General features: G+C 33.4%; 8 protein-coding genes across 9 annotated transcripts; 6 read left to right on the plus strand and 2 right to left on the minus strand.

Annotated features, from left to right (window-relative positions):
* The first annotated feature begins 18 nt into the window (after positions 1-18).
* On the plus strand, positions 19-1,651 carry LOC106124896 (uncharacterized). The gene is made up of 6 exons (XM_013321909.1): positions 19-126; positions 391-494; positions 596-743; positions 990-1,082; positions 1,177-1,334; positions 1,430-1,651. Exons 1-6 carry the CDS (start codon positions 66-68, stop codon positions 1,649-1,651), a joined length of 786 nt encoding a protein of 261 aa, XP_013177363.1. The 5' UTR covers positions 19-65.
* Positions 1,652-1,855: 204 nt separating this feature from the next.
* On the plus strand, positions 1,856-8,928 carry Naa35 (N-alpha-acetyltransferase 35). Of its 2 annotated transcripts, none has more exons than XM_013321908.1 (14): positions 1,856-1,942; positions 2,590-2,672; positions 2,873-3,024; positions 3,417-3,640; positions 3,837-4,017; positions 4,258-4,447; positions 4,684-4,865; positions 5,216-5,443; positions 5,704-5,844; positions 6,346-6,518; positions 6,953-7,139; positions 7,582-7,739; positions 8,325-8,418; positions 8,773-8,928. In XM_013321908.1, exons 2-14 carry the CDS (start codon positions 2,594-2,596, stop codon positions 8,911-8,913), a joined length of 2,130 nt encoding a protein of 709 aa, XP_013177362.1. In that variant the 5' UTR covers positions 1,856-1,942; positions 2,590-2,593; the 3' UTR covers positions 8,914-8,928. The 2 variants fall into 2 exon arrangements, with proteins under 2 accessions (XP_013177362.1, XP_013177361.1); XM_013321907.1 differs by lacking the exon at positions 1,856-1,942 and adding an exon at positions 1,949-2,032.
* Positions 8,929-10,248: 1,320 nt separating this feature from the next.
* LOC106124213 (uncharacterized) lies at positions 10,249-12,980 on the minus strand. Its single transcript, XM_013320682.1, has 4 exons — positions 12,954-12,980; positions 12,193-12,424; positions 11,553-11,688; positions 10,249-10,415 (listed from the first exon to the last, which is right to left on the minus strand). The coding sequence occupies exons 2-4, from the start codon at positions 12,403-12,405 to the stop codon at positions 10,327-10,329; spliced, it is 438 nt and encodes a 145-aa protein (XP_013176136.1). The 5' UTR covers positions 12,406-12,424; positions 12,954-12,980; the 3' UTR covers positions 10,249-10,326.
* A 1,687-nt stretch (positions 12,981-14,667) lies between these two features.
* LOC106124120 (general odorant-binding protein 56d-like) lies at positions 14,668-15,517 on the plus strand. Its single transcript, NM_001312151.1, is given in 2 exon segments — positions 14,668-14,745; positions 15,085-15,517. Coding segments are annotated over 2 exon segments (414 nt in total). The 5' UTR covers positions 14,668-14,688; the 3' UTR covers positions 15,442-15,517.
* A 1,661-nt stretch (positions 15,518-17,178) lies between these two features.
* LOC106124123 (uncharacterized) lies at positions 17,179-18,405 on the plus strand. Its single transcript, XM_013320589.1, has 2 exons — positions 17,179-17,302; positions 17,876-18,405. Exons 1-2 carry the CDS (start codon positions 17,243-17,245, stop codon positions 18,245-18,247), a joined length of 432 nt encoding a protein of 143 aa, XP_013176043.1. The 5' UTR covers positions 17,179-17,242; the 3' UTR covers positions 18,248-18,405.
* Positions 18,406-21,063: 2,658 nt separating this feature from the next.
* On the plus strand, positions 21,064-22,614 carry LOC106124069 (uncharacterized). The gene is made up of 2 exons (XM_013320524.1): positions 21,064-21,209; positions 22,151-22,614. The coding sequence occupies exons 1-2, from the start codon at positions 21,141-21,143 to the stop codon at positions 22,532-22,534; spliced, it is 453 nt and encodes a 150-aa protein (XP_013175978.1). The 5' UTR covers positions 21,064-21,140; the 3' UTR covers positions 22,535-22,614.
* A 688-nt stretch (positions 22,615-23,302) lies between these two features.
* LOC106124128 (uncharacterized) lies at positions 23,303-24,862 on the plus strand. The gene is made up of 2 exons (XM_013320595.1): positions 23,303-23,483; positions 24,456-24,862. Exons 1-2 carry the CDS (start codon positions 23,430-23,432, stop codon positions 24,813-24,815), a joined length of 414 nt encoding a protein of 137 aa, XP_013176049.1. The 5' UTR covers positions 23,303-23,429; the 3' UTR covers positions 24,816-24,862.
* Positions 24,863-25,535: 673 nt separating this feature from the next.
* LOC106124140 (uncharacterized) lies at positions 25,536-26,535 on the minus strand. The gene is made up of 2 exons (XM_013320609.1): positions 26,416-26,535; positions 25,536-25,975 (listed from the first exon to the last, which is right to left on the minus strand). The coding sequence occupies exons 1-2, from the start codon at positions 26,479-26,481 to the stop codon at positions 25,616-25,618; spliced, it is 426 nt and encodes a 141-aa protein (XP_013176063.1). The 5' UTR covers positions 26,482-26,535; the 3' UTR covers positions 25,536-25,615.

Here is a 26,535-nt window from a genome sequence, read left to right on the forward strand (position 1 = left end):
GTCATTTGTATGTTGTCCCTTGTGACGGCAACAATTGAATATTTATTCACAATATTACAATAGAAATGAAAACAAAAGTGGTTCAAGTTATTTTTCATTTGTTGTTATGCGTAACGGTTATTCCAGGTGAGTTCACATGTTGGTGTTAAAATGTAGCCTACACTGGTAGTGCTTACTTGGTGTGGTTGCACTTTGACTTAATCACATAATGTTTTATCTGTAATTTGTACTACAGACACCGATTTTGATTGTACATAATTAGTACTGTTATAAGATTTTAATTATTAAGGCCTCGCTTAAAAATTATACTTTAAAAGCAAGTTTTATGTGTGTTGAACTGATTTTGATAGTATCAGATTAAATTAAAAAAAACTTTAAAAAACATTGCAGGAAGCGAATATAATGAAAATAATGTTCAAAATTTTGAGAGAAAACGAGACATTGCCATGGATGTCACAGACTTTTCAGTGTATTACGATGTCCACACTAACGAGGTAAGACGGTATAATTATGAACATTTTCTATGTAAATAGTAAGAATTACTGCATACATTTTATATAGTCTAAACATGATCCAAATTATATATTTTTTGCAGACCATACGAAAAATGATGCCCAGGCCATGGTACAGACCGGGTTGGCGACTGAGGCTTCCATTTACCGGCGGACCTTGCGAATGCAAAAGCTACAAATGCACTTGTTGCACCGGTATCCGAATAGAAGCATTTGGTTTCGACAGACGCAGTATGTAATGTTTTGATATAAAAGATTAATCGCCTTTGCTAGGGCTATTATAAAGTCGCCAGATGATATGTTCTGATCACTACAATCAATGAATACAATCGCAAAGGAATCTTCGTCACAAGACTCGGCTTATCGTCGAAGAAGGAAGTTCGAAAAAAGGGATTAAAGTTATAATTTCTTTATAGAATGTATATGGGAGATTATTATTAACTATTTTGTACTGTAATATTTTACCTATCGTTTTAGCTTGCGCAATTCTTAAGTTTGAACCTGAGGAAGCCATAATAAATTTGGAAGTCAAAATGAGTAACAAAAGTGTTTTAGTAAAAATGTTTTCAGGTAAAATATTTACAATTTGTACCTATCCTGCTTAATTTCATTATTCTATTTTATAGTCAGTTTAAACGATTATTGATAAAAAACTTTTTTGCAGCAAGTAATCCTCCACCGTTTTGCGTGCCCATCCCAGTTCCCTATTTGCCTCCCGGGCTTGTCGATATGTGTATCAGATTATTTGATGTCTCGATAGTTCAGCAGAGATTACATGTATGTATGGACATGGACACCAGGATTGATATGGCGCCAGTCTTGGTTAGTTTTAGTTATTCTTTCAAAGTGTTAACTTTTTGCGAAGAATCGCAAAAAACCCTTGTAATCCAAAATATCTATTTTCATTTTTGTTACAGATTTTACATTTCGATTGCATGGATATGGGCATAGATGGCGTTAGTCTGTCAAAACCTGGTGGAGGTGGTAGTAATCCAGCGAACGCTGCAACTAATGGAGATACAACGGAATCAATGGAACCAACACAAGTCAACGGCGATGTGTATGACCCTGTTACCGAGGATCCCAATATCGAAACCACACCGCAACCCATGTTCAAAAACAGTATTAAATATATATAAACTTTTGTTTAAAATACCGTCGTTCGTTTTATTTTATACCTTAATTTTACTATTTTACTCTAGAAATCAGTAGAGTTTAAAACAAACTGGTTTGGAGGTCATGTGAAATTATGAAATTAATAGACCTTGCTTTCCGACTAATCTTTGGTAGAAAAAACTATTTTATGTCGATGGTTTGTCGGTTGCTTGTTTCTGCTTGTCATTTGTCAATTCATCAATGTCAAATAGAATGAAAAGCGGGTGTTTTTATTGTGGCAAATAATTTTTTTATATTTGTGATTAAAGTAAATGGTAAATTATTTTTATATTTCTCTTCCTATCTTTGATTTACTTCTCCAAATTTGATATGGCAGATAATGATTATTTTTATGATGGTGATGGGTTAGTACAGATCGACATGTACACATTTTTCAGTTCTTTATTATATATTTAAATCATTATACGTTGTTAAATTCATGTAACTGTAACTAATAAATATATTTGTTAAATATTATTGATGTATTCTGCTAAAAGCTGTATAAATTGTGCTTGTTTGTTAAATATTTAAGTGTTGTTAATGCTTATTATGTGTATTTTAAAAATTTCTAGAAAATGTTTATAATCGATACTAATAACCCAATTGCTCCATATCTTGAAAGAGTATTTGTAAAATCATTTAATTTATCTAATGTATTAAAATACTGGTGGAATTACAATTGCTAATTGTCATATATTTCATGTAGGTATTTATAGTATAAAATTTGATAGTCTAGTTCTGAATATTTTGTAACCAAAAAGGTAAGTTGCAGTGTCCAGATTAACAAATTTTATTAACATTATTTTTGGACTGAAGGATTACATTTAAAATGTTAACATGTACAAGATGTAACTGAATGTTGGTTATATCTTAACACAACATTACACATTCATTTTATAAAATGTTTTAAAATCTTTTATAGGGCCATGGATTCTCTACCAGCCTCACCTGAAGTCACCTACAATTGGGTTGATATAACTTCCGATTTCTTTAAATATATTCAAGGTATTATTCATGTTTTTCAATTGTTCATTACATCTTTAACATAGCCAATTCGCCTGGCAAGTTGATCTTCATATATTATCATATAAAACCACAGTGGCATTGAATATGTTAAAGTAATGAGAATGTATGTACATTTTGTTTCTGTACTGCGTATCTTACCCATTTAGTTTCCACAGTATGTAATTAATTTTATCTTTCAGATCTCAAATTAGGAGAATTACTACATGATGGCCACCTTTTTGGTTTATTTGAAGCTATGTCAGCTATTGAAATGATGGATCCTAAGATGGATGCTGGGATGCTTTGTAATCGGGGGAATCCAAAACCACTAAACTTTCCACAAGCTGTTGCTGTATGTATCTAAGATATTTTATTACAGAAACTGTTCAGATGTCTATGGGCAGTGTTTGCTTTGCCTTTTAATTGAATTAACTGGCCATTTGCTCATTTACCACCTTCTACTACAAAATCAAAGCATCTTTGTTTAGTTTACATATTTATCTAAAACTAGCTGATGCCCGGGTCTCTGTCCGTGATGAAGTAAAAAAAAAACTTAATAAGTAGCCAATGTGTTCTCCAGGCTATGTTCCACATCAATGCAAAATTTCAGCAAGTTCCATTAAGCCATTCTGGACATACCCTCAAACACCATCCATCCATCTAAACATTCACACTTATAATATTAGTAAGATGACGTTGCTGTTTATAATTACTTATTTAACATAAATTATTGTGTTTTTTCAGTGTGGTAAATTAAAAATAGATGATCTTGAACCTAGTGAGCTGATAGGTATAATAGATGCTACAATGGCTTGCATCGTGTCTTGGCTGGAAGGTCACTCATTGGCGCAGACAGTGTTTACCAATCTGTATCTACATCAGCCACATTCTATAATAAATAAAACACTGAAAGCATACTGCATTGCGGTGTACAAGCTGTTGGACTGTATAAGAGATTGTATTAACAAGTATGTATAACCTTAAAAGTATTAACTCCAATTTATTGAATAATATGTATTTGAAGTAAATCAAAATGCTTAAATCAAAGGTAAATATTAGAACTTAGCGGAATTCTTGTTTGGATAGTAATACATATAAAATATTTTTTTCCTCTAACTGTCCTTGAAAAGGTTTTTTTTCTTTAATTTTCTAATTATATTTCAGAGCGTTAGTATTTGAAGAGGAAGATTTTCTACCGATGGGCTATGGCTATCGTCTTGGCTCCAATCCACAAATGGGAAGCACATATGATGCTAGTCTTGAAGTCAGTGAGCAGAAAAGTATCGCAATGTTGCGAGAACAAGAGGAAGAACTTAATAAAAAGGCACGGAGTTTTGATGATGATGTGAGTAAAAAAAAATCGCAAACTTACTATATAATATTATAAAGGAGAGTTTTGGATGGAAATTTGTTTGAAGGTATCTCCAGAACATAGGCTACTAATTTAAATTTTTTAATTCCATGCAGATGCAGTCGCGAACAAGCGCTAGTTTCCTATAAAGATCTTTAATACTTTTACCATTATTTTGTTAGTGAATTTTTATTTTGGGTGCTATGATAATATTTTTTTAATATGTAATTTTAGGTTAATAATTTGTGGTTGGCATTGGCTGCTAGAATTCGCTTCACAAGAATGATTTACCAAGCTTTGCTAGTAATAACAAAACGAGATTGTCAATCTGGGGCAGATTGTGTTGCCTTACTGAATGGATGCTCGGAAATGATGAAGATCATTATCAAAACATCAGGAAAAGGCACTCAGCCAGTCGAGAATTGTAAGTGAAAATCATATTTCATACTAAAACTTGTATAGAAACAAATTCAATAATTTTAAATAAAATATTGCAGTTTTAAATGTCTTAAATATGACTTACACACAAAAGTGTTAAAAGCAACGAAAATAAATCAACGAGGTAAAAGTGTAAATCTTGGCTGTATTTTAAAAAACCCTTTGTTCATTTGAATATAAAGTAAAAAAATGAAAAATTAAGGGGCATTAATTATCTTACAGCCGATTCCCCTAACCCTATGGGTTTTGAACCAATGATCAACCAGCGGCTGCTGCCCCCAACTTTCCCTCGCTACACGCGCATCAAGCCTCGAGCCGAAGCCCTGCAGTACTTCGACGAACTGGTTACGAGGCTCAGACATGCTTGGAAGATTACTTCGTGCACTAACTTTCATACTGCACTTGTATGTTTTTACTTATAATATTATAAATGTGAATGTTTGGATGGATGGATGTATGGATGGATGTTTGTTTGGTAGCTTTAGAACTGGTGCATGGATCTGCTGAAATTTGGCATAGACAAAGAACCAAGAAGAACACATAGGTTACTAATGAAGTTTTTTTTTAATTCTGCGTGGACGGTGTCGCAAGCGATAGCTAATTTGTAATAAAATGGGTAGTTTATTATTTTTCACAAGAGAATGCATTATTTTAATAAACCAAAGTCCTCTCCTGACCTTCGAGGCAATACTTCGATTTTACATTTGCCGTGTCTCTTAGTGTTTTATTATGTTTATGTTGCGTTGTATTGCAGGATTTCTTCATGGACTTCAGTCGGCAACGGTCGTGTATTCTGTCTCGGTCAGCACTGCAGCTGCTGTACCTGAGCCCCTCGCCCGCCAGCACAGCGAGCAGCGCGGTGGCGGCGCCCGGACAGCCGCGTCCGCACCATCCCTTCATCGAGATACTGCGCGAGTCAATCAGGAGCTTCGTCAACCCTCCAGCACTCACCCCCAAGTCACCAGCGACGTGCACCCCTCAGGTATCTTACTAATATTATAAATGCGAATGTTTAGATGGATGGATGGATGTTTGTTTGAAGGTATTTCCGAAACGGCTCAATGTATCTCGATGGAATTTGGTATAGATATAGAACTTAGTCTAGAAGAACACACAGGCTACTTATTAAGTTTTTTAAAACGCGCGGACGGAGTCGCGGCCGACAGCTAGTAATTATTTTCATTGGTATAATATCTTAAATTACTAATTACAATATATTTTTGACCCGTTGTAACGTTCCAGGCTCGTGAATTGGTGGAGAATTTCCTTGTGCGCTGCGTGCGTCCATTCGCGGTGCTGCTGCAGGTCTGCGGACACAACCGCGCGCGTCAGCGGGACAAGCTGGCCTTACTGCTCGACGAGTTTGCTGCACTACAGGAAGAGGTCTGTCATGTAATTTCTGTATACAAACATGCATGCACGTACGAACGTATGCAGACACGCATATGCACCAACATGGGCGTAAGCACGTGATGTGTAATTCTAAAAAACCGTGAAAAAACGAGTTCAAATCACACTTACTATACCTTTTTTTAGGGTTCCGTACATCGAAAAGAAAAAACGGAACCCTTATATCACTTTGTTGTCTGTCTGTCTGTCAAGACCCTATATTTTAATTGCTAAATCTTTTTCTGATGTGTTTCAGTATATTCTTAAATAACACATTGGTACAGTTTACAAAAACAATACAGTTTATTAAATTTAATTGAAAAATTATGGGATAACTTTTAAAACGTAGAAAATCATTATTTCATGTATTAAAGCCGAAGTAAGATGGGTTTTAGATTAAAAAAAAGCTTAGGTAATATCAGTCATCCTTATAAATTAGCAACCAAGTCTCAAGTAGCATTTAGATTTTTACTTTAGAATTAATATTTGTTGTAGGCGGAGAGTGTAGATGCACTGGTGGGGGGCGGCGTGGTGGGTGGCAGTGGGGCGGGGCGCTCGTGCTTCGGCACGTGGCTGCTGTACCACGTGCTACGTGTTATGATCGCCTACCTGCTCGCGGGTCTCGAGCTGGAGCTTTACAGTGTGCATGAGTACCACTACATATTCTGGTACGTTGCCATACAACCCTGACTGTAGGTTTCTGTGACTAAAATCCCCGTTTAAAACATATTTTTATCTCTGTTTTGTCAAAGATAATGGTAGGGATGATTATATGTTTTATATAGATTTTGGTTTCAGAAACCCAAGGTGAATAATCAAGAAACATTTGCTATCCCTAGTGTAATTTTGTGCGCAAATATTACGAATATAAACCACGAAGCTTAATACTACATTTTTAGTCCCAGTTCATAGTAGCTTGTAGGAATTGTTAAGGAACTAACCGTAGGTTTCTGAGGCCTTAATCTCTGTCAAAAAATATAGTCTTCCCTGTCATTATGTTTGACAAAACATAGATAACAATAAGTTTTAAATAGAGTCTTAAGTCTCAGAAAACCACGATAAATAAAATGAAATATTTAGTAGTTGTAATTGTTTGTGTTAGGTATTTGTATGAGTTCCTGTACGGATGGCTGGTGTCTGCGCTGGGGAGGGCGGAGGCGCTGTCGGGGGAGGCGGCGCGGCGCGACACCAAGCGCGGAGCTCGCAAGCACAAGAAGAGAGCGCGGCCGCACGCACGGGAAGGACTCATGTGCCAAGTGTTGCAGAATATGTGCGGAGGATACTACAAGGTCACCTACAAATCTAACACGTCACATGCTAAACAAGTTTTTTTTTCCTCTTCCCCTAGACGATTTAAGATACAAAGATTTTCCCACTTATTCTACGTTAAATAACATTTTTAAATGCTAATGCTAAAGAAGTTGAAAACATCATCATCAGCTCATGTTTACTCTGAGCTCGGAGCTTACCCTAAGGTGACTAGGCCACAGTCAACCACGCTGGCCCAGTGCGGGGTGACTTCACACATACATTTGAATTTCTTCCCAAATATATGCAAGTTGCATCACGATATTTTCCTTCATCATCTTTGACCTTTATCTTTAACACATTGGTAAATGTTGGGAATCGAACCTGGACAATATTAGATTACAGTCTGGTCAGGTCAAGCGCTTAACTTTGCCAACGTAGACCTCAAAACATAAACCTCAGGATGTGTTTTCCATTTTTCAGGCTTTGGTGGCGTTCAAGCTTCAAGGTAAGATCCGTCAGCCGGCGTGCGCGTTTGACAGCGAGGCGGTGCGCTACAAGCATCGGTTTGCACCTCTCGCCGTGCTCACTCCGCCCCAAGTACACTACCACGAGTTCTGCGAGATGACACAGCCTCTCAAGTTAGTATTAAGTACAGTAAGCTTACACTACACACACACATATAAATATGTATGAAAACGTGTCTTTTCATAGAAGAAACAGATATACTTTTGTATGTGTATTCAGGCAATAGGTTAGGTAATAATCCTGACTTGTTAATAAATCTTTATCTATACAATTAATAAAATAAGAATGTCTGTATGTAACATCCAAAAAAATAATATTTCATGAACAATGATGTATTTGGTTTGTAACAAAGAAACTAATTTTTGTCAGTTTGTCTGCAAGTTTGTATTTGTTCTGGGTGCATTTGAAATGCCTTGGTCAATTATGACAAAATGTCATTGTGTGGTGTAAATGTCAAAGTAAAGAAAATGTATCCCAACAAATGGCTCCCAGAGGCCTGTACTTTGGTATTTTATATATGTATGACTGTTTATCTATCAATAAAGCAATTTAATCAGGACAAAACAACTGTCATCGTAGTATTTTTTTAATTTAATGATTTTTTTGGGTCTAAATAAAAATAATTTAGACCAAAAAAAATTAATCATACTTTTGTTGCCTAAATAAACGATTTTCTTTTAATTATTAATTTGTTATAGGTACGAGAATCCTGTTATCCTGTATTTAGGCGGCTGCAAACATTTTCAACAAGCGCGTACCGTTCTAGAAACTATTACGACACCAGATCAAGAGGTCAGATTAAATGTCAATTTAGTCAAAATAAAAATAATTTGTACTTTTATTATATTTATGTGAAGACATTCGTGGAAGCAATTCTGTGTTTCGTCTGATGAGTGTGCGTCCCGGAGGCCTAATTTTAATCTTCTTTCCCTTCCCCCTCTTTATTTTATAAGGAAAGGATGGCAAGTGAAAGTCGATTTTTCGGATGAGAGGCCGCATGGGAAGGGAAAATATTCTCGTTTTGTGCAACCCCTTGTCGCATATGTAATTACGTGTCTGGATAACGATCGCTTCGCTGTTCCGGCGATTTATGGTGGCTGTTCGCTCGTTTGCCACCTTATGATATATTTTTTTTATTTTTTACAGGTAACAGATCTCCTTAAAGTGGCCAAAACAAATTTTGTAGTTTTAAAATTATTGGCCGGCGGACACAAACGCGACTCCACCGCTCCACCAGAGTTTGACTTCTCCGTGCATAGACATTTCCCGATCATAAAACTAGTCTAATTAATAATATTATTAGAATATGTGTGTCTTGTAATATTTTTTTTAATAAAATATTAGCTGTCAGGCGCGGCTCCGTCCGTGCGGAATTAAAAAAACTATTGGTCGCAGCGTAATGTTCTATAGCCTAAAGCCTTCCTCTATAACTGGACTATCCAACAGAAAAATAATTTTTCAAATCAGACTAGTAGTTCCTGATATTAGCACGTTTAAACAAACAAACAAACTCTTTCGCTTTATAATCTTCTTATATATAAAATTCTCGTGTCACAATTTTCGTTCCCATATTCCTCCGAAACGGCTTGACCGATTCTCATGAAATTTTGTGAGCATATTGAGTAGGTCTGAGAAACAGCCAAGATCTATGTTTAATCCCGCGCGGACGGAGTCGCGGGCGATAGCTAGTATTAGTATAGATTTGAATGTTCTCCATAGAAGAGTCATCAAACGAGAGTTAATAAGTAAATGTTTATATACACTTTTATTTCTATTTTATTTAGCAATTTTAATGTAGATTATGTCGTGTGTAGAAAATGGCTTATTTGTAATTTAAATGTAAGGAACATATGTAATTATCATATTTAAATTAACAAAATCCATTGTATAACCTTCGGTAAATTTTTTTTATAATAATATGACGTATAAAAGATCAATTTGTAAGCAAAGAATTAATTGAAACTTGATGTTTTGATGTTTAGTGAATTAATTAAAAATATATGTAAACATTTTACATACATTAATAAAGAAAACAAAAAAAACTAGTTGTATGTAAATACAATTGGAAACAGGTTTTTTCGTTTGATTTCATCGTTTACCTTCATTACCCGTTTCCTTTTATCAATTGTGCTCTGTGTGTCCCATCCTCTCTTGACACTGATAAAATTATGTATGCACAGAGACTCCTGTGATATTTTAAAATCATCGTACATACTATGAGAGCAACTGCTCTTTTTAAACAAAAACGTGTACAGTCAAACCAGGATAAGCGAGAAACATAAGCGAGTGTTATTGTCAAATCAAGACATACGATCTCCATGAGCTGGGAAACTCGGATATGGCTACATAAGTAAGAAAAATATGGCGGTCTCTAGGACTTTCGCTTATTTAAATTTGACTATTTTATCTTTGTCCTTTCAAAGAGAACGGGGGATGAATTGACAAAAAGTAAACAATGGAAACCTACGCTAATAATGAATGAACATTAAGGAAATTTTCGCTACGATGATTGTTCGTATGTTAATAAATAGGAACGCCAAAAACATTACTAATATTTATATATTTTAAAGTTGTAATAAATCTTTACATCCATTATCATACGGAAATACAACTTTCGAGTACATATTGTAATAATTAAAGAAAATTCATCATATTTACGTTTATATAGGTTTTATTTTGTGATTAAAAGTTTTCGACATTTTATTCTTCGTCATCATCTGCGTCGGACACGTCCGTGGGGCAATCGTGTTCGTATGTTTTAACTTTCAAGAAATCGCACGCCTGCGGACCTGGAAAGAGGTAATATGCTCTCAGATTAGTTGAGTAAATACTAATTTCATTTACATCCTGATGTATACATCGATTAGTTAACCAACTAGTTAAGTTATACTACAGAGATAATATGATCGAATGAAAGCGCATTTTTAATAAATTGTATGGATTAGAGGTTGCTACGCTTTTACTAATTATGTATTTTTTTTCTTGTGATCGCGATGGAAATTGCTAGTATCACAAAGAGATAAGCAGAGATTACCTACTTAGTTTTAGCGTGAACCAGCACACGCGTACTAGTTGTCGGTTTTTCTACATTCATCCATCCACGTTTTCCAATTACGATTTAAAAAATGTTATAAGATTTTTTTGCTTATTATACATAGATATACTACATACATACATTATTAAGTAAATACAAGCTATTCTATACATTCCTTATTTACTTATTTAACATCTACACAATGACAAACGAACATAAATTTACATAAACATTTGCAATTACATTTACTTGAATAGCAAAAAAGAATAATTTATTCCTACATCAATTATGGGGAATTAATTATTCTTTTTTTTCTACTCATAATTATTAATGTTTAACATTACTAACTGTTACTATCTGAGTGTTATAAAAACACTAAACATTTATGTGCAAAGGCTTTTAATGACGTATTTACAGTTCTATTTTTGTGTTGCATCGTTCATTTATTTATTACAAGCTGTATTGATGCCGATACTATATGTATTCCTGAGTTAAATGAAAGTGTGAGCTTATTATGAGAAAACTACACTAATTATGTGAGCCCAGAGCCACTCAGTCGATGGCTCAGGCGTTTAACCACTTGACTTGCCATCTGCAGGTCCTTGGTTCGTATCCCGTCATATACCAATGTGTTTTTCCATTGACATATGTACATTTGACGTTCTTAAGCTGAGGGAAAACATCGTGATGCAACCTGCACATATCAGCGAAGAAATTTAATAATGTGTGAAGTCATCCAACCCGTACTGGGTCAGCGTGGCTGACTATGGCCTAGTCACCCCTAACTTATTGTAGGCTCCTCAGTGGGGACGTATAGTGAGCTGATGATAAATGAAAACCACTAATTATGTAATTAGAATTATAAACGTCGGTATAATCATCAAATACGTACCTTCAGTATAAACTACACTGGTTCCAAAGTCTTGCACGGGCGTGGGTGTAATAGGGCGGTCGACACCAGAAGGCCCCGGTTCCGATTCGTCTTCGTCATCGCTTATAATTATCTCCTCCTCCTCACATTCTTCTATCTATAGAAATCTTACTAATTTTAATAAAAACATATGGATTTAATTTCTAATTATTACTCATTTTATTCTATTAATCTGCTTTTTTTTAATTAAGACTAGAATATAAAGTCAATCAGTTCTATAATATTAAAGGTCAATGTTACATAGCAACGGTGCTTATTAATAACTTATATAAATTTAAATGAATATTATATACTTAGCTACTACGGATATTTGAGGAAGGAGATATGAAAAGGATAGTACTATAGATTGAGATTTAAAAAATGATTATCTAACTCAAGAAAGGGTTGAGTAAAGGTACGTGTCCATTGTTCGGCGCAGCGTTATGTAAAATCATACTAAGCAAACTAAAATCCGTTGCGGGCCGTATGGGCGATGTACCCGGCGCGGGATAATGGACGCGTACCTTAAACTTTGATAGAAAGGCGATTAAAGAAATCATTTTGTCTATTTAAATATGGTACAGGTCAATGATAGTTTTTAGTTGATTAGAAGAATGTATACCTGTATTTCAAACGATTGTTGTTTGCTTTTGAACTCTTGTAGCGCAGAATTCATATTTTCTTTGTACGTAGAATATTTATATGAACTAGGCGAAGGAGTCTCGTCTTCAACTTTTCCTTCATTCACCTGGTACCCCAGTTCGAAGGTCAGAGCAATGTTTGGGTTGTTCGCTAGTCGCCGACGACGGAGTTGGCATGCTGAGGTTTCTTCCATGTTTGATCTATGACAATTACTAAAATCGAAGGCAAAAGAAAGTTTTAACAACGAAGTCAGACTGTGAAGTTACATACAAAATGAAAAAATAGAAAAGAGTCTGAAAAAGAATTGCTCCTTGACGAGGCGATTTTTTATTTGGAATAAAATAGGATTGCAAATATTTCGTCTTGCCTAAATTAGACGATTGGAGTTAACGTTGGTTTCTGAGTCCAAAATCTCTGAATAAACTATATTATCATCCCTGTCACAATCTTTGACAAATTTAACAATTTTTTTTGCATCAGAAACCCACGGTTAGTGTAATCCACTGTGGGAGGTTAAAAGTTAAAGTTGTGTTCTATTTTCTCGTTTCGGTCGCCAAATTAAACTTGCTTACAACGTGATAAACAACTAGTCTCCAAAGTCTTGTATTTTAATGATTTCAGTTACATGAAAAAGAATTTTAATGACGATCCACAGACACCATGTTTCATTATTCACGATACTATGAACAATATTAGTGACTTCTTACCGCAATTATACGTATAATATTGAAAATTATGTACCTTTTTGTTAATAAATATAATTTTATAATTTCTTTACACTGAACAACTTTCTTTACAATAAACTGTATTAGTAACTGAGGATGTTTAAAAAAAATATAGTCGAACGTACGTTGTTTGTTCGACAATGACGGCGACTAAGTAGATCAAATATTACACGTCAAAGTGAAACCCTAGGAAAATAATCTGTGTTTTTCAGAACTACCAAACATTTACCAATTAATAATTTTTATTTTTTGATATACAAAATATTGCTGTAGTAACTTTGCTATTTTTTAACATCAGTTATGACTTAGAGAAACAAAACATATGGAGCTGCGTATATAACAAGCGATTATGTAATTTTTTTTAGTTCGCTTACGGCGCAACAAATACAAAATACTTATATTTAATACTTAGGTAAATTAAATGAGATCTAGATTTACATGAAGACTTAATAATTGAGAAAACATCACCCAAATGTGAGTTAACCTAAAAGGTTCCACACCCCTGGTATTTACAACGGCTTCCCTACGTAGTTCAATGCTAATTTTCGTCTTAACGTCGAGGAATTAGATTACTAAGGCAAGATCAATAACAAATGAGGTTTAATGAAGGTTAATAATTATAATAAGAATGCGTTAATTGGTTTATTTTTTAGTACTTTTCTTCAAGTTTTACTCATCATATTCAAATATTAATTTGTTTTCGAATTCTAATTTTAAATTGTGCTATTTTACTGTGATTTATTAACAGATAAAATTAATTCTTAAAGACATTGTTTGTCCTTAACCGCATTTGATATATAAACAATAGAATTTTATTCAATCAATCAATAGAGTTTTTTTTTAATATCTAAGCGGTATCAGGTAGCCAAGTCGCTAAATTGCCATATATAACGACATAGACTATTTAAAAAGATACTACATTTTAAAACTACATGTTGATATTACCACACAATGAAAATAATATAAATATTTAAACAAGCATTTGAATTTAGACATTAATTGTGACCTTGGCGTTTAGGTCGTTGATAGAGTCGAGTCATTTAGCACAGACTTTTAATTACTCAAATCGGCGCTTTACTGCTATTCAATGACAATTTAACTATGATACTGTGAATGAGGTAAGTCAGTGCGAGTTTTATGAAAGTTTTATTGATTATTTCTGAAATAAAATAATTTTTAGAAATCCTATCTCTCCGTCAGTACATTCTATAAGTTTGTACATTTTGTAAACTGTCCCAGTCAGTCAGCTGACAACTATTGTAATTAATACTAGCTGTCGCCCGCGACTCCGTCCGCGCGGAATTAATAAGAAAACCTTAAATAGTATCCTATATGTTCTTCCAGACTATGTTCCACATTAATGCGATTCAGCGAGATTCATGCTACCGTTCTGGAGATAACTTCAAACAAACATCCATCCATCCAAACATTCGCATTTATAATATAAGTAAGTTTATAACTAGGTATGTAATAACACAATTTCTAGGTAAGATTTTTTACTGACTACATATAAGAACTAAACTAGGTTATGCTGACCTAATTCACCATATCAGACGAGGTAAATAGATTCAATTATAATGTTTCAATTATGATGATACCATAAAAGACATCGGAAAGAAGAATACCGGATAGTAATGAATGAGGTTAACTTAATACAACTTGATCTCCTTCTGATAATCTGTATAAAAGTAACATATGTCAACTAATATTTTTAGATACGATTCAAACTTGTATAAAATAACAAATTCAACATGAATTCATTTGTTTTCTTATGTTTTGTTTTATCCGTCGCGGGTATTGAAGCTCATGTAAGTTTTATTTTAAATAATATCATTCTTGACTAAAAAATTATAATACTACTATAATACGACTAGCTGTCGTATGCGATTCCGTTTGCGCGGAATATAAAAATAATAGTAGTCTTTGTGTTCTTCCAGACTATGTTCTACATCTATGCCAAATCTTATCGATATCAATAAGTCGGTATGGATCTTTTAAGAACGTCCATCCGTCTATATTTATGAAACAAAATGTTGTTGTTAGTTTTTCATTGTGACCTTCTATTGGGAAGCTTCTAGAAGACAGGATAAATGTTTGAACAAAACTTTATTTGGATTTAATATTTGTTACTATTTTTTTTATTACAGACAGTTCATCTTCCACATTCACAAAAAGAGAAAGCCCATTTACACATTGCGGAATGTATGAAAGAAAGTGGAGTTAAATCTGAAGTATTAGCAGAGGCGAAGAAAGGCGTATTCGAGGACGATGAGGCGCTAAAGAAATTCACGTTGTGTTTCTTCCAAAAATCTGGTATAATATCTGAGGAAGGAAAGTTGAATGTAGCAGAAGCTTTAGCTAAATTACCAAGCGACGTTGACAAGAAACATGCTGAGAAATTGCTAGAAGAATGCAAAAAGAAAACAGGAAAGAATCACGCGGATACTGCCTTTGAAATTTACAAATGTTACTATCATGGTACGAAAGAACATATTTTACTCTGAATGTTTATTTTTAAGGTAAAATTTGTTATAGCTATTTAATAATTATAATGTCAGATTAAAGTAAACCTTAAAATAATTCTTAATATTATTTTAAAGAACCTCATGCGTACTTCAGACTTTTCAAAAAGGTTTAATATATGTTTGTTATCATATCATCATTTTAGTTGAGGTCCGGTCGTGTTAAATAGGTTCTATTCGGGAAATTTTTGTGGCCCATAATTGTTGCCTTGAAGATATAATTACTTGTGTTTCTTTAACCACTACTCACCGGATGTTAAGGTGTCTAAACGATGAATACATTTCGCGTTGCGTGCATTACAATGATTAAGACATCAACCGTGTTACAAATTTACATATAAGTAATTTCTGACACGTTGTTATTAACAAGGGATGTATTTAGTTCTCATGAATTGCGTTTGTTTGTTTTATAAACATGCGATACTTATTGCACATTTGCATATTGCCAGACAGTACTTTGTTTAGTTGTATTCAGTTTTATTATATAGCTTCTATAAACCGATAGCATTGCACTGCTCTGGTAATTGATATTTGTAGGTACCGGTGTTCACTTGCCACCTGAAGAATCATTTTTTTATATTATAAATTGGCAAATGAGCATGCATCCAACTAAATTCGTTATATAGCGAAGCAACCGCAATCTATAGACATCGGCAATTGCATAGCGCTGCCTACCTTTTATCGATGAAGGACCCACAGAAAGAGAATATTTCCCTATCTAAGCGTCCACCTCCGTCAAATCTACTTCTACTTCCCATCCCTAGGTAAAAAGTAGTAAAATTAGGTCACCGGCACGCACACTCATCAAAAGATACGCGGAAGTACTTTCCCTTCAAGCCTGTCTGTCTGTATGGACCGGGCGAGACGGTCCAATGCTGCAACAGATGTTTTTGTTGTCTACCACCGTTATTTCTGTTAATACAGATGGATCTAGTTGATTAATTATAAATATATGTTCACATATGTATGAATAATGAAAGATTTTGTCTTAAAATATTAAAATATATGAAAAATAAATGCCACGCTTATCAAGTATTTGTTATTGAAGCTACATATTAGAATTATTTTATTTTCATAACATCATATGCAGTCGTGTGATATTTTGTTCCTTTCTAGCAATATTTCTTAACATAATAGTTTAAACGTCATTGTGGAACAGGTTTTCACGTTGATGTAATGATTATAAATTAGGTATAGAGATATTATTAGACGATGTAATATTAGTATTTAATAAGAGATATAAATATTGCAAAAGATACGATGGGTTCTGATGGAAAATTATTGACAGCTTTAGCCCACAACTCCGTCAGCGCGAATTTAAAAACAAACAAAAAGTAGCATATGTCTTCTTCCAGGCTGTGTTCTAAATCTATGCCAAATTTCATCAAGATCCATGCAGAAGTATTTGAGATACCTAGTAGTAACAACTATCCATTCATCTAGTTGTATGATTAGAAATACTGCACTAACACAACACCTTCAAATAGATTAAAAGGGGAAAGTCTTGAGCGAAAATAGAGAAATTGAATATGTACAAAAAGAATACGCTACCAACATACTATATAAAAAATAATAGAAATGGATCGAACTACGTAACTGAAGATCTCTAAATCTTAAAAGATCAATATGAAGATTATAAATAATAGATCAAAAAGATTATAGAATTTAATTGACGATAATACCAAAAAAATATTAGTATATAAGGAATACTTATTTCGTAGGTTGATTTAGTTTCCTGTTGCAATTGATATTTTATAATATTGGATCTACATTTTTAAATAAAATGCTGTATTTAATCTTGGCTATTTGTATCGCGGCAGTCATTCAATGCAATGGAAATAAGGTATTGATTTAAAATATTTTTATTACTAAATGATGAACAATAACATGTACTTAATTATATTTAAACATTAGCGATCGCCCGCGACTTCGTCGGCGTACAAAAAAAATAAATAAGAGCCAATAATATGCCCGCGTGTATAAGCTATCTTTCCGTTAAAGTTTCGTCAAAATCGCTCTAGTGGTTTTGGAACGCGGCCTTGCAGACGAACAAAAATGTCTTCTGTATGGACGTTGTCCGGTCGCGCCGGCACATTCGTGCAAAAATGTTGTTATTGCTGTCGTCTACCACTGTTTTTTTGACAATGTCACCCACTACTGAATGGTCATTTACATCTTCTCTATTTGCTTGCTACGCGAATAGCATGAGCTTATAATATATTTGCATTTATAAACATTAAGTATAATCATTTGATTGCATAATAAAACTTTTTGATCGTTGAATAAACTTGTCTTACTTTATTTTCTCCTAAATCAAATTCCAAATTAATTTTCTACTTATCTACGGTAAAGTTTATGAAAATATATAAAAATAACATTGTATTTTATATTAGTAAGATGATTATAAACGTTTCAGCCAATCGTCGTACTGGATCCAAAATTGGTAGAAAATATCTCCGAAAATGCAGAGAAATGCTACAAGGAAGTGGGAGCCGGATCCGAGTTACTCGCCAATCTGATACCATGGAATTTGGAAGAAAATGAAACGAACGGAAAATTTTTATTATGTTTGAGTAAAAAATTAAAATGCGACGGTGAAGATGGTCATCTAAATGTAGATGAGTTTATAGCGCTCTTCGAGAGCTCGCTAAAGGAATATGATATAAACATATTCAAAGAAATATTGGAAAGTTGTAATGAAGAAAGTGGAAAAAATGAATACTTTACCATCTTTAAGGTTCTGAATTGCTTCGACACAAAATCGCCAGTATCTATGGCTGTCCAATAATAATTTAACATTGTTTACTTGGCTTTGAATAAAGTATACATAAAACGCGATTTTGTTTATTAAAAATATTTCAATTTGCAGATACACAAAGATTTAGCTTAATGTCCAGTTTTTCTATGGGTTTGGATTGTAACAAGGAATAAATATATCATTTTTTATGGTAAAATCTTTTTCTTTGTTCACATTCACTTTTCTAATCATGTTCAAATTATGAACATGAAATTACCTTGACATTAATATGCTCACTCACTCCGCTGGCGAATCGACCAAAAGTGGGTCTTGGCCTCCGACACAAGAGATCGCCAGTCGCCTGTCTTACGCCTGCCAGTCCATCGCTTGGAGCTCCCGTAGATCCAGCTCTACGGCGTCTTGCCAACAGTACCTGGGTCGGCGACCAGTCTGACATTCAATATAATATGAACAAATTGAATTGTAAATAAATTGAACGTTGTCGACCAGGCGCTTCCTTAAGTTTAAGTAAATAAAAATTAATACTTGGTTTACATTATCCCAGTACAGTAGTACAGTAGCGCTGGCCCGGCATGGACTGTATGTCCTCACTGGCGCCAGCTAGTACACGTTATGCCAGTTGTGTGCCAGCACTTATTTTAAGTGCTACTGGCCTACTGTACTTTCAGAATATAAATTAAGTATAAGAATAAAAAATCTAGTGGGTAAATAGCGTATCAAAGTTGACTCATAAAAAGCAACTGATGACCGGTTTGACAATATCGATAAAGTTATTTGAATGTTGTGTACTCTTAAGCCCTTTATACACAAGGCTACGTAAATTTTAGATACTAGGCGATTCATGTCTCTAAGCGACCTGAGTAGTACAATGTCTTTGACCCTTCGTTCACAAGGAAACCTAAATGTACGAAAGGAATATTGTATACTTGCGGACCGAGGTAGAGTACACGCGACATTGAATAGTCGACGATAGTCGTTTATTTGGTCAGTATAGGCGTAGCAACTACATAATATTGTATAGATTTGCTCCGCCATCTTGAAAGTCGTAGCGACTTTTCTCACGACGATCTTGACAAACAGGTTGCGAGCGACTGTTTTAGAAACCAAAGAACAAAATGTCGGCGATGCGTGTGTATAAATGTCTATGACATTCTATCGCATAAGTCACTGAGAGACTGAAATATCCGGGTATCGTTGATTTGTGTAGCCTTGTGTACAAATTGCCTAATGGTTGCTGTGACATTTATAGTGGCACATTTTTTTGTCTCAGTTACTTCAAAGATAATTTGAGGTATGACAATATGACAGTCGAAATCAATAATTTTAAGTAACATTTATCAAGGTAATCCATTTACATCGAATTAAAATCCCTACGGTAATTAAAAAAAATTCCACTCTTTAACTTTAATCCAATCAACGTATAATGGTAGTTAAGAAATAAACAATAAATCACTTTAATGAAACGCTTTAATTTTAAGTGTTGATTTAGCTTTGTTGCATTGTAATTGTCGGTATTCGCATCGATTTTATTGTTCACTTGTTTCTTTTTTTTTGTCGACCGTCGAAGGTCAAATAACAGACAAGCTAGACGTGAGTTGTTGATATTTTTTGTTGGGTTCTTCTACGATTATATTATTATCCTTTAATCAATTTCGACAATTGTAGCCAATAAATTTAACAATTTTTATAAGATGGCGCCAAACAAGCAAGCAACTGGTCTTCTGGTCACTATGTGCTATGTCATATGTGCATGACATTTTTATTGGACAAATTTAATAAAAAAAAGTAAATGTTTCTTTATCTTCTCTGTAGAGTCCCTTTCTATCCTTACCTTATAAAAAATAGAAGGAATGGCAGGAGAAGTAAAATTTGGCACAACAATTACTGCTATTTTCATTTTAGTTATTTTTATGAGGTGGTATGGTGTTGCGGTTAAGCAAATCATTTCGAAGCAGCTAATGATGCTACAAACTCTACCAATGTTAATTCTTACTCAAAATAATTAACAAGACTAGGAATACAACATAACATTAAATACATTATAGTAATGATTTAAGAGTTAGCTATCTACATGTAACTGGAAACATAACTTGATAGCACGCATCTTACAGATGTAGTTCTGATTTCTATGTTACGGCTTCGGTAGTTGCATACGGTACTAATGCAGTTCAATTTACTGCTAAACATTTTTCCTAACCGACTGGTATGTTACATTTCACCTGTACCTATGTATAAATTATGCGGGTTTGTTTAAATGTCAATAAAATTTAACCTCCTGTAGACTGAACCGAATCCAGTGATTTGTTGATTGTTATTGTTATTCGAATTGTATTCTTTCGTGGAGTAAAGTAGGGGTTAAGTAGGGAGACTTATTTAATTTTTATTTAAATTAACAACTAAATGCACAGTCTTTTTAATTCGACATGGTTCTGCCGCGGTATTGGGTAAAAGATATGACACGGGAAAAAGACTTATCGTATGAAAGTTCACATATCAAATTAAATCTTCAATGCTATTTACTACAGCAATAATTTCTGTTGTTAACTTCACAAGCTTTGCTTTTAGCTAGATAAAAACAATTTTGTGGACATAAATTATTGTTATTATGTAACCTTTAAAGTCAAAAGATGAAAGTATGATTTTTCTTTTATGAATAACTTTAGAAAGAACGAAATAATTTTTAATTCCTTTAAGTTATTTTTTAAAAAGTAATCCTTGAGCCACCGATCCCTAAAAGCCCAATCAGCATAACGATAATAAATAATGGATTTGTAAGGAATCTTAAACGTTGTTGCCACGAAAACAACGAATGTAAATGTAAAGTATAAAAAGATTTTCCATTTCATTGTTTATCCAGTTATTGTAACACTTCAAGTGTTAGTGGACTCTTCCAGTAATTGATTCAATTTTAATTTCAATCAAAATGTTGTTTAACATTTTTTTTATCTTTGGCATGGTGGTTGCTGCTCATGCCAGTATTGAGGGGAATAAGGTAGAGTTTTTAATAATTTTAGTGGCAACAAAATTCGAATTTCAAATTGTATTATTTTTTTAATCATTTTTTTTATAAGCTTGCTTAACCACGACTTACAAGCATTTGTTTCTTATTTTAATTGTATCAAAGCTTGTTTGGTAGAATTAGGAAAGCACAGATCAAACTTAATTCTTATTATAATATAATAGAAAATATTATCACAAATTATAATTTAAATTTTAATATTATTAATCCGAATTGTAATTTAAGTAGTGTGTGATTTAATCATAATTTAACCTTTTGAGTATATGTATCTAAATAATATATTATCTTATAACTTTAAATGAGCAATTATATATATATATAGAATTGGAACCTCGGAATCGGCTCCAACGATTTTCATAAAATTTAGTATATAGGGGGTTTCGGGGGCGATAAATCGATCTAGCTAGGAATCATTTTTAGAAAATGTCATTTTGTTTGTGTTTTATCGATAATCAACTTAAACATAAACCTAACTATCGGTAAGATCGAAAAATATTATTCATATTTCATCTTTTTATTAGTAATTCGTACTTAAATATAATTTCCAAAAAACACAATTAAAAAAAATACCGAGCAAAGCTCGGTCATCGAGGTACTATATAATAATATTTATTTGAAATATCTTTCGATAAGATATTTATCATTTAATACATCAGGAAATAGTGCATGTTATTCCCTATGTTCCGATCTCTTATGTATCTCTATGTTGCTCTCTATCTGTGCGTCCCCTTCTCCTTCGATGAAAGGATGTATCTGTAATCGCGACTGTCTAAATGCGGTCACCAACTTTATCGGCGAATTCTGTTGGTGCTCATTTTCCACCTTATAAAAACAAAAGTTTATAAAATAGAATACGCGTTGTACTTATCATAAGTTTAGTATGCCAATGGTAATGATCCAGTAATTTCTTTCAGCCTATTCTTCCACTTGAAGGTGATCTTGTATCACTGATCACTAGAAAAGGTGAAATATGCGTGAGGGAATCAGGTGTCAGTCCAGCAATTATGCACAATCTGTTACCATGGAGGGTAGAAGAAAGTGAAATTAATGGAAAATTCTTACTGTGCCTCGCTAAAGAAATGGAATTCCACGACAAAGATGGCAAACTTAAAGTAGAGAAGTTCATTGACCTCTTCTACCAGTCCCTTAAGTCGCAAGATGTGGATTCATACAAAAAATTGTTGGAACGCTGCAACGAATTAACTGGCAAAAATGCCTATTACACTGTATACAAAATAGCAAACTGCTTCCACACAAATTCCCCAGTGAAAATGGCGCTCCACGTACTTGTATACTAAAATAAACTACACACCATTTTGCAACATTTTCTACACAGTTTTTTATAAACGACTTTATGTATTCTTTAAATAAAATACTGTTTTAATATATCTGTTTCTTTTTTCCCTGTCTATAAATACTATGTCTAGAATATTAAGAAACTGGTTCTAGTTACAAGTTTTATTCATATAAATGGATGTCATTATGATGCGGAGTCAAAAACACTACGTTCCAAGTACAGTTGGCACTCTGCATGTTTTTGTGTTCACTTCTTTACCGAAATAAATTCTTCTTCAAGCTCTATCTTTAAGTAAAATTTAACGCACATAGCATATACTTAACTTGCTTGAAGTCATCTGTAAAAAACAGAGTTGCGGTTTAGTTCCTAGCCTCAGTTTAAAAAGAGTTAAATGAAGGGAGTAGGAGAGGAGGATTCATTTAATGTTTTTTTCCAAAATAAAAAGAAAGCGAAATTGTCATTGTGACTCTTATTTTACATTTTTTAATGTAATTATCTCTTATGTTATACTCTTTCTAAATGTGTTTATATAAATGAGTAGCTTTTAGTCCCGTCTTCGTCTGATAATAGATTTCTAATAACAAAACATTTTTGAGATCGGTCCAGTAATTTTAGAGTTTATTCGCAACATACAACTTACAAAAATACAAATGTTTTGTATAGATAATATTAAATAAAGATATATGTATATAATCGAATACATTGAAATATTCAATTGACTAAAAAAATGAATAGCTAATATTTTTTGCTAATAGCTTGATAATATATTCAGATTTTGGGAGTGTCATTTTCAAATCTATAGACAGAGAAAATTGTATAAATACCACGTATTCATAATTCATAAAATCATCCGTGACTTGTGTGTACTGCTATAATCATCCAGTAAACTCTCAAATATGATTTACTACTTACTTCTGCTTTTCTGTCTTTTGGGAGTGAACGCTTCACCGGTAAGTCTTATAGTTTTTCAAAACATATATTAAAATTTCATATTCATCATCATCATCAGTTCACTATATGTCTCCACTGATTCCCGCGGAGCCTACCCTAGTTAGGGGTGACTAAAGTCAACCACGATGGCCCACTGCTGGATGACTTCACATGTATCTCGGAATTTCTTCGCAGATATGCGTAGGTTACGTCATGATGTTTTCCTTCGCCTTAAGATTGTCGGATAAATTGATTTTCGATTTACATATGTGTAAATCAAAAATCAATTTATCATAAAATGGTGATGGCGGGATTCGAACCCAGGATCTGAAGATTACAATTCAATTGCTTAACCCCTGCGCCGCCGACGCTCTAATGTCGTATTAACTTGCCTTAATTATAGTGAATACATTCCTAGTTCTTGCTCTCTATAGTTATTTAAGTTAGAATTTAGAACTCTTTGTTAAATCCAAGATGGCCGCCATTCGAAATTACCAATGACACATTTATACTATCACTTAAATGGGTATCAAATGCTAGGATTTGATTAATAAAACAATGAGGTAAATTTAAATTCAAAACTTTACCCAAGACGTAAAATGAATTTGCTTATAGAAGGAATTGCTATTAAAATATATATTTATATTACTTGTCTAGTTATCCGTGATTTTCTGTAACAGGTGTTTCGTAGACATAATGTGTTGTAGATGCGATACCTTAGCCAGAGGAAAGGACAAATATTTTTTGTTATGTTACCTTTGTCCTTGCCAATTATTACTCTTTTCAAATTTCTTGGCGGCCCAAAGTCATCGACTACAGCTGCACTACACCTAAAACTATGTTCTGCGCAACTTCGCACGAATTTAAGAGCCGCCTAGATATTTGAAAAGACTTATACGAAAATTTATTGATTTCTTCATCAGCACGTTATCTGTGTACATGAAAAATGCCATAGAGTATACTGTGCTAATTATATGTTAAATTTTTCACAGGTGCTTGTTAAAATGCCTTCACAAATGGTTGAGAAAGTGAAGGTAGTAGGAAGTCAATGTATTAAAGAAACTGGGGCTCCGGCTAACTCCCTCGAAAACTCGCTCCCTTGGAATCTCCCTGAAAACGAAACCAATGAGAAGTTTTTATATTGTCTTTGCAAAAATTTGAATTTAATAAACGACGAAGGTTACTTCAATTATGAGAGAACTATGAAAATATTCGCTACCAGTGATAAAAAAGAAGCTATTGAGAAAACTTATAATGAATGCAAAGTTTTAAAAGGTAAAGATCAATATGAAACTACTTACAAGATAGTAGATTGCTTCTTCAAAAACGCTCCTGTATCATTATCATTGTAAAATAATTAAATCCAAAAATATTAATAAACAATTTATTTATTTATTTAAAAAATAAGAAAAAATATTTACGTTGAAGAGGGAATCCAACTGTTTTTTTATTTCAGTTTATAAAATATATTATTATTGCCTTAAATAAATTATAACATTATATCTGTCTTTTATTAATCAACTAATACGTACAGGATGATTTTATATTAAACTGACGAGTTCAAATATCATATTTGTAGTGTATGCATAAACGTAGTGTTGTTTCGAGCGTACACGCCATAAGTACATGCCGGAGAGAGGGGACGTCAGTCGATGTCAGACTTTTGGACCGGCAAGACGTGTCGCGTACGTTAACGAGCCAAATATTGAAATACCATACAACATTAAAAAACAAATGAAAAACGATCACGCTTCTATAAAAAATGACTTTATTCTTTACACTTAAAAGTCATCATCATCATCTCTCTGTCTTTCTTTCACCGTATTTAGAGTCGGAATTATCAGCCAGTCAATACTTTCAAAGAAAAAGATATTCGATTCATCTAAACATTAGATCATGCGCTTTGATTGCTGTTCTGAGCTTCTAATTTTAATCAAATCGATTAAAAATGTAAATTAAAATTATTGGTAGTTATATCAAATTTCGACCTTTAATATTTCGATATTAGTAGATAGATATTAAAAAAGATGATGGAAAATAAGAATAAAAATAAACAATGCAAACTAAGATTTATTTCTACTTATCTTATATTTTTTGGACAACATTTTTTTTTCGTGTTCTTTTAAGAGTGGAAAATATTTTAAGATTCGTTTCACATCGTCAGTCTGATAGGTGCTTTGTCAAAGAAGCATTCAGATATGATGAATGCAGTATCCTGTGGACTGTTTCCTCTCATAGCGTTACACTCTGCGAAGGCTTTCTTGATTTCTTCGAAATTTTCACTGCTGCTAAAAACAGGATGTACTTTTTCTGTGTAAAATATACCATCTTGATTTGCTAAACCAATGGTTGTAGCGAAGCAAAGCAAGGACTTTTCGTAAGCTTCGGTTTTAGGATAATTCCATGGGAAAAGATGTTCCAAAAAGTCAGACTCTGCTCCAGCCTCTTTCACACATTTCTCGCCTACGAGCTTCGATTTTTCCAAAAACTTTGCTGGCATTTTAAAAGGAGTCTGTAAAATAATTAGAAAAAAGCCGACTTCAAAAAAAATCTCAAAAAAAAGAAAATCTTAAACAAAATGTACTAAAGAGTAAGAAAATAATGTCATGAATACCGTCACGAAGAAATTTCTCTTCCTTCTTGAAATATGTCTATATTTTACAATCATTGTTATTTCGTAGTCGGTGTCGGCCAAGGTAAATTAGTGACATTTCGTATCTGAGATGTCTTAGACCTATTTACGTTTAAGTTAGTACCTCGACCGAAATCAACTTCAAAATCAAATCAGGTACACGCTGTATACATATGTGTCCCAAAATTCAACGATAAGCCGATATTGAACCTTTTTATCATAAACTTATATAACATTTGTTAAACTTATATTATTTGCCACCCGTCGATACCAAAGCGGGTAGGTAGTGTATTCTAAAGAAAATGATTATGTTAACTTACTTTCGAAGCATTGGTGATGCCCAATAGACATATCGCTGAAATCAGCAAAACTGTGCAAATCTTCATTTTGAAATCGACTTTACGACAATTCTAAATCAGAATACAACCAATGAGTGATTA

Source organism: Papilio xuthus, unplaced genomic scaffold (genome assembly GCF_000836235.2).
Source record: "Papilio xuthus unplaced genomic scaffold, Pxut_1.1 DF825946.1, whole genome shotgun sequence".
Classification (NCBI taxonomy): domain Eukaryota; kingdom Metazoa; phylum Arthropoda; class Insecta; order Lepidoptera; family Papilionidae; genus Papilio; species Papilio xuthus.

What these genes read in the sequence shown, in the direction of transcription:
- LOC106124896 (XM_013321909.1), top strand. Translation starts at nt 66, where the DNA reads ATGAAAACAAAAGTGGTTCAAGTTATTTTTCATTTGTTGTTATGCGTA. An exon ending in ATGCGTAACGGTTATTCCAG is followed by an intron (nt 127 to 390) that starts GTGAGTTCACAT and finishes AAAACATTGCAG; the next exon opens with GAAGCGAATATAATGAAAAT. An exon ending in ACGATGTCCACACTAACGAG is followed by an intron (nt 495 to 595) that starts GTAAGACGGTAT and finishes TATTTTTTGCAG; the next exon opens with ACCATACGAAAAATGATGCC.
- Naa35 (XM_013321907.1), top strand. Translation starts at nt 1,998, where the DNA reads ATGGCAGATAATGATTATTTTTATGATGGTGATGG. An exon ending in ATAAGAGATTGTATTAACAA is followed by an intron (nt 3,641 to 3,836) that starts GTATGTATAACC and finishes ATTATATTTCAG; the next exon opens with AGCGTTAGTATTTGAAGAGG. An exon ending in TTACGACACCAGATCAAGAG is followed by an intron (nt 8,419 to 8,772) that starts GTCAGATTAAAT and finishes TATTTTTTACAG; the next exon opens with GTAACAGATCTCCTTAAAGT.
- LOC106124213 (XM_013320682.1), bottom strand. Translation starts at nt 12,405, where the DNA reads ATGGAAGAAACCTCAGCATGCCAACTCCGTCGTCGGCGACTAGCGAAC. An exon ending in AACAATCGTTTGAAATACAG is followed by an intron (nt 11,689 to 12,192) that starts GTATACATTCTT and finishes AGATTTCTATAG; the next exon opens with ATAGAAGAATGTGAGGAGGA. An exon ending in CAGTGTAGTTTATACTGAAG is followed by an intron (nt 10,416 to 11,552) that starts GTACGTATTTGA and finishes ACCTCTTTCCAG; the next exon opens with GTCCGCAGGCGTGCGATTTC.
- LOC106124123 (XM_013320589.1), top strand. Translation starts at nt 17,243, where the DNA reads ATGCTGTATTTAATCTTGGCTATTTGTATCGCGGCAGTCATTCAATGC. An exon ending in TTCAATGCAATGGAAATAAG is followed by an intron (nt 17,303 to 17,875) that starts GTATTGATTTAA and finishes TAAACGTTTCAG; the next exon opens with CCAATCGTCGTACTGGATCC.
- LOC106124069 (XM_013320524.1), top strand. Translation starts at nt 21,141, where the DNA reads ATGTTGTTTAACATTTTTTTTATCTTTGGCATGGTGGTTGCTGCTCAT. An exon ending in CCAGTATTGAGGGGAATAAG is followed by an intron (nt 21,210 to 22,150) that starts GTAGAGTTTTTA and finishes AATTTCTTTCAG; the next exon opens with CCTATTCTTCCACTTGAAGG.
- LOC106124128 (XM_013320595.1), top strand. Translation starts at nt 23,430, where the DNA reads ATGATTTACTACTTACTTCTGCTTTTCTGTCTTTTGGGAGTGAACGCT. An exon ending in TGGGAGTGAACGCTTCACCG is followed by an intron (nt 23,484 to 24,455) that starts GTAAGTCTTATA and finishes AATTTTTCACAG; the next exon opens with GTGCTTGTTAAAATGCCTTC.
- LOC106124140 (XM_013320609.1), bottom strand. Translation starts at nt 26,481, where the DNA reads ATGAAGATTTGCACAGTTTTGCTGATTTCAGCGATATGTCTATTGGGC. An exon ending in GCATCACCAATGCTTCGAAA is followed by an intron (nt 25,976 to 26,415) that starts GTAAGTTAACAT and finishes ATTATTTTACAG; the next exon opens with ACTCCTTTTAAAATGCCAGC.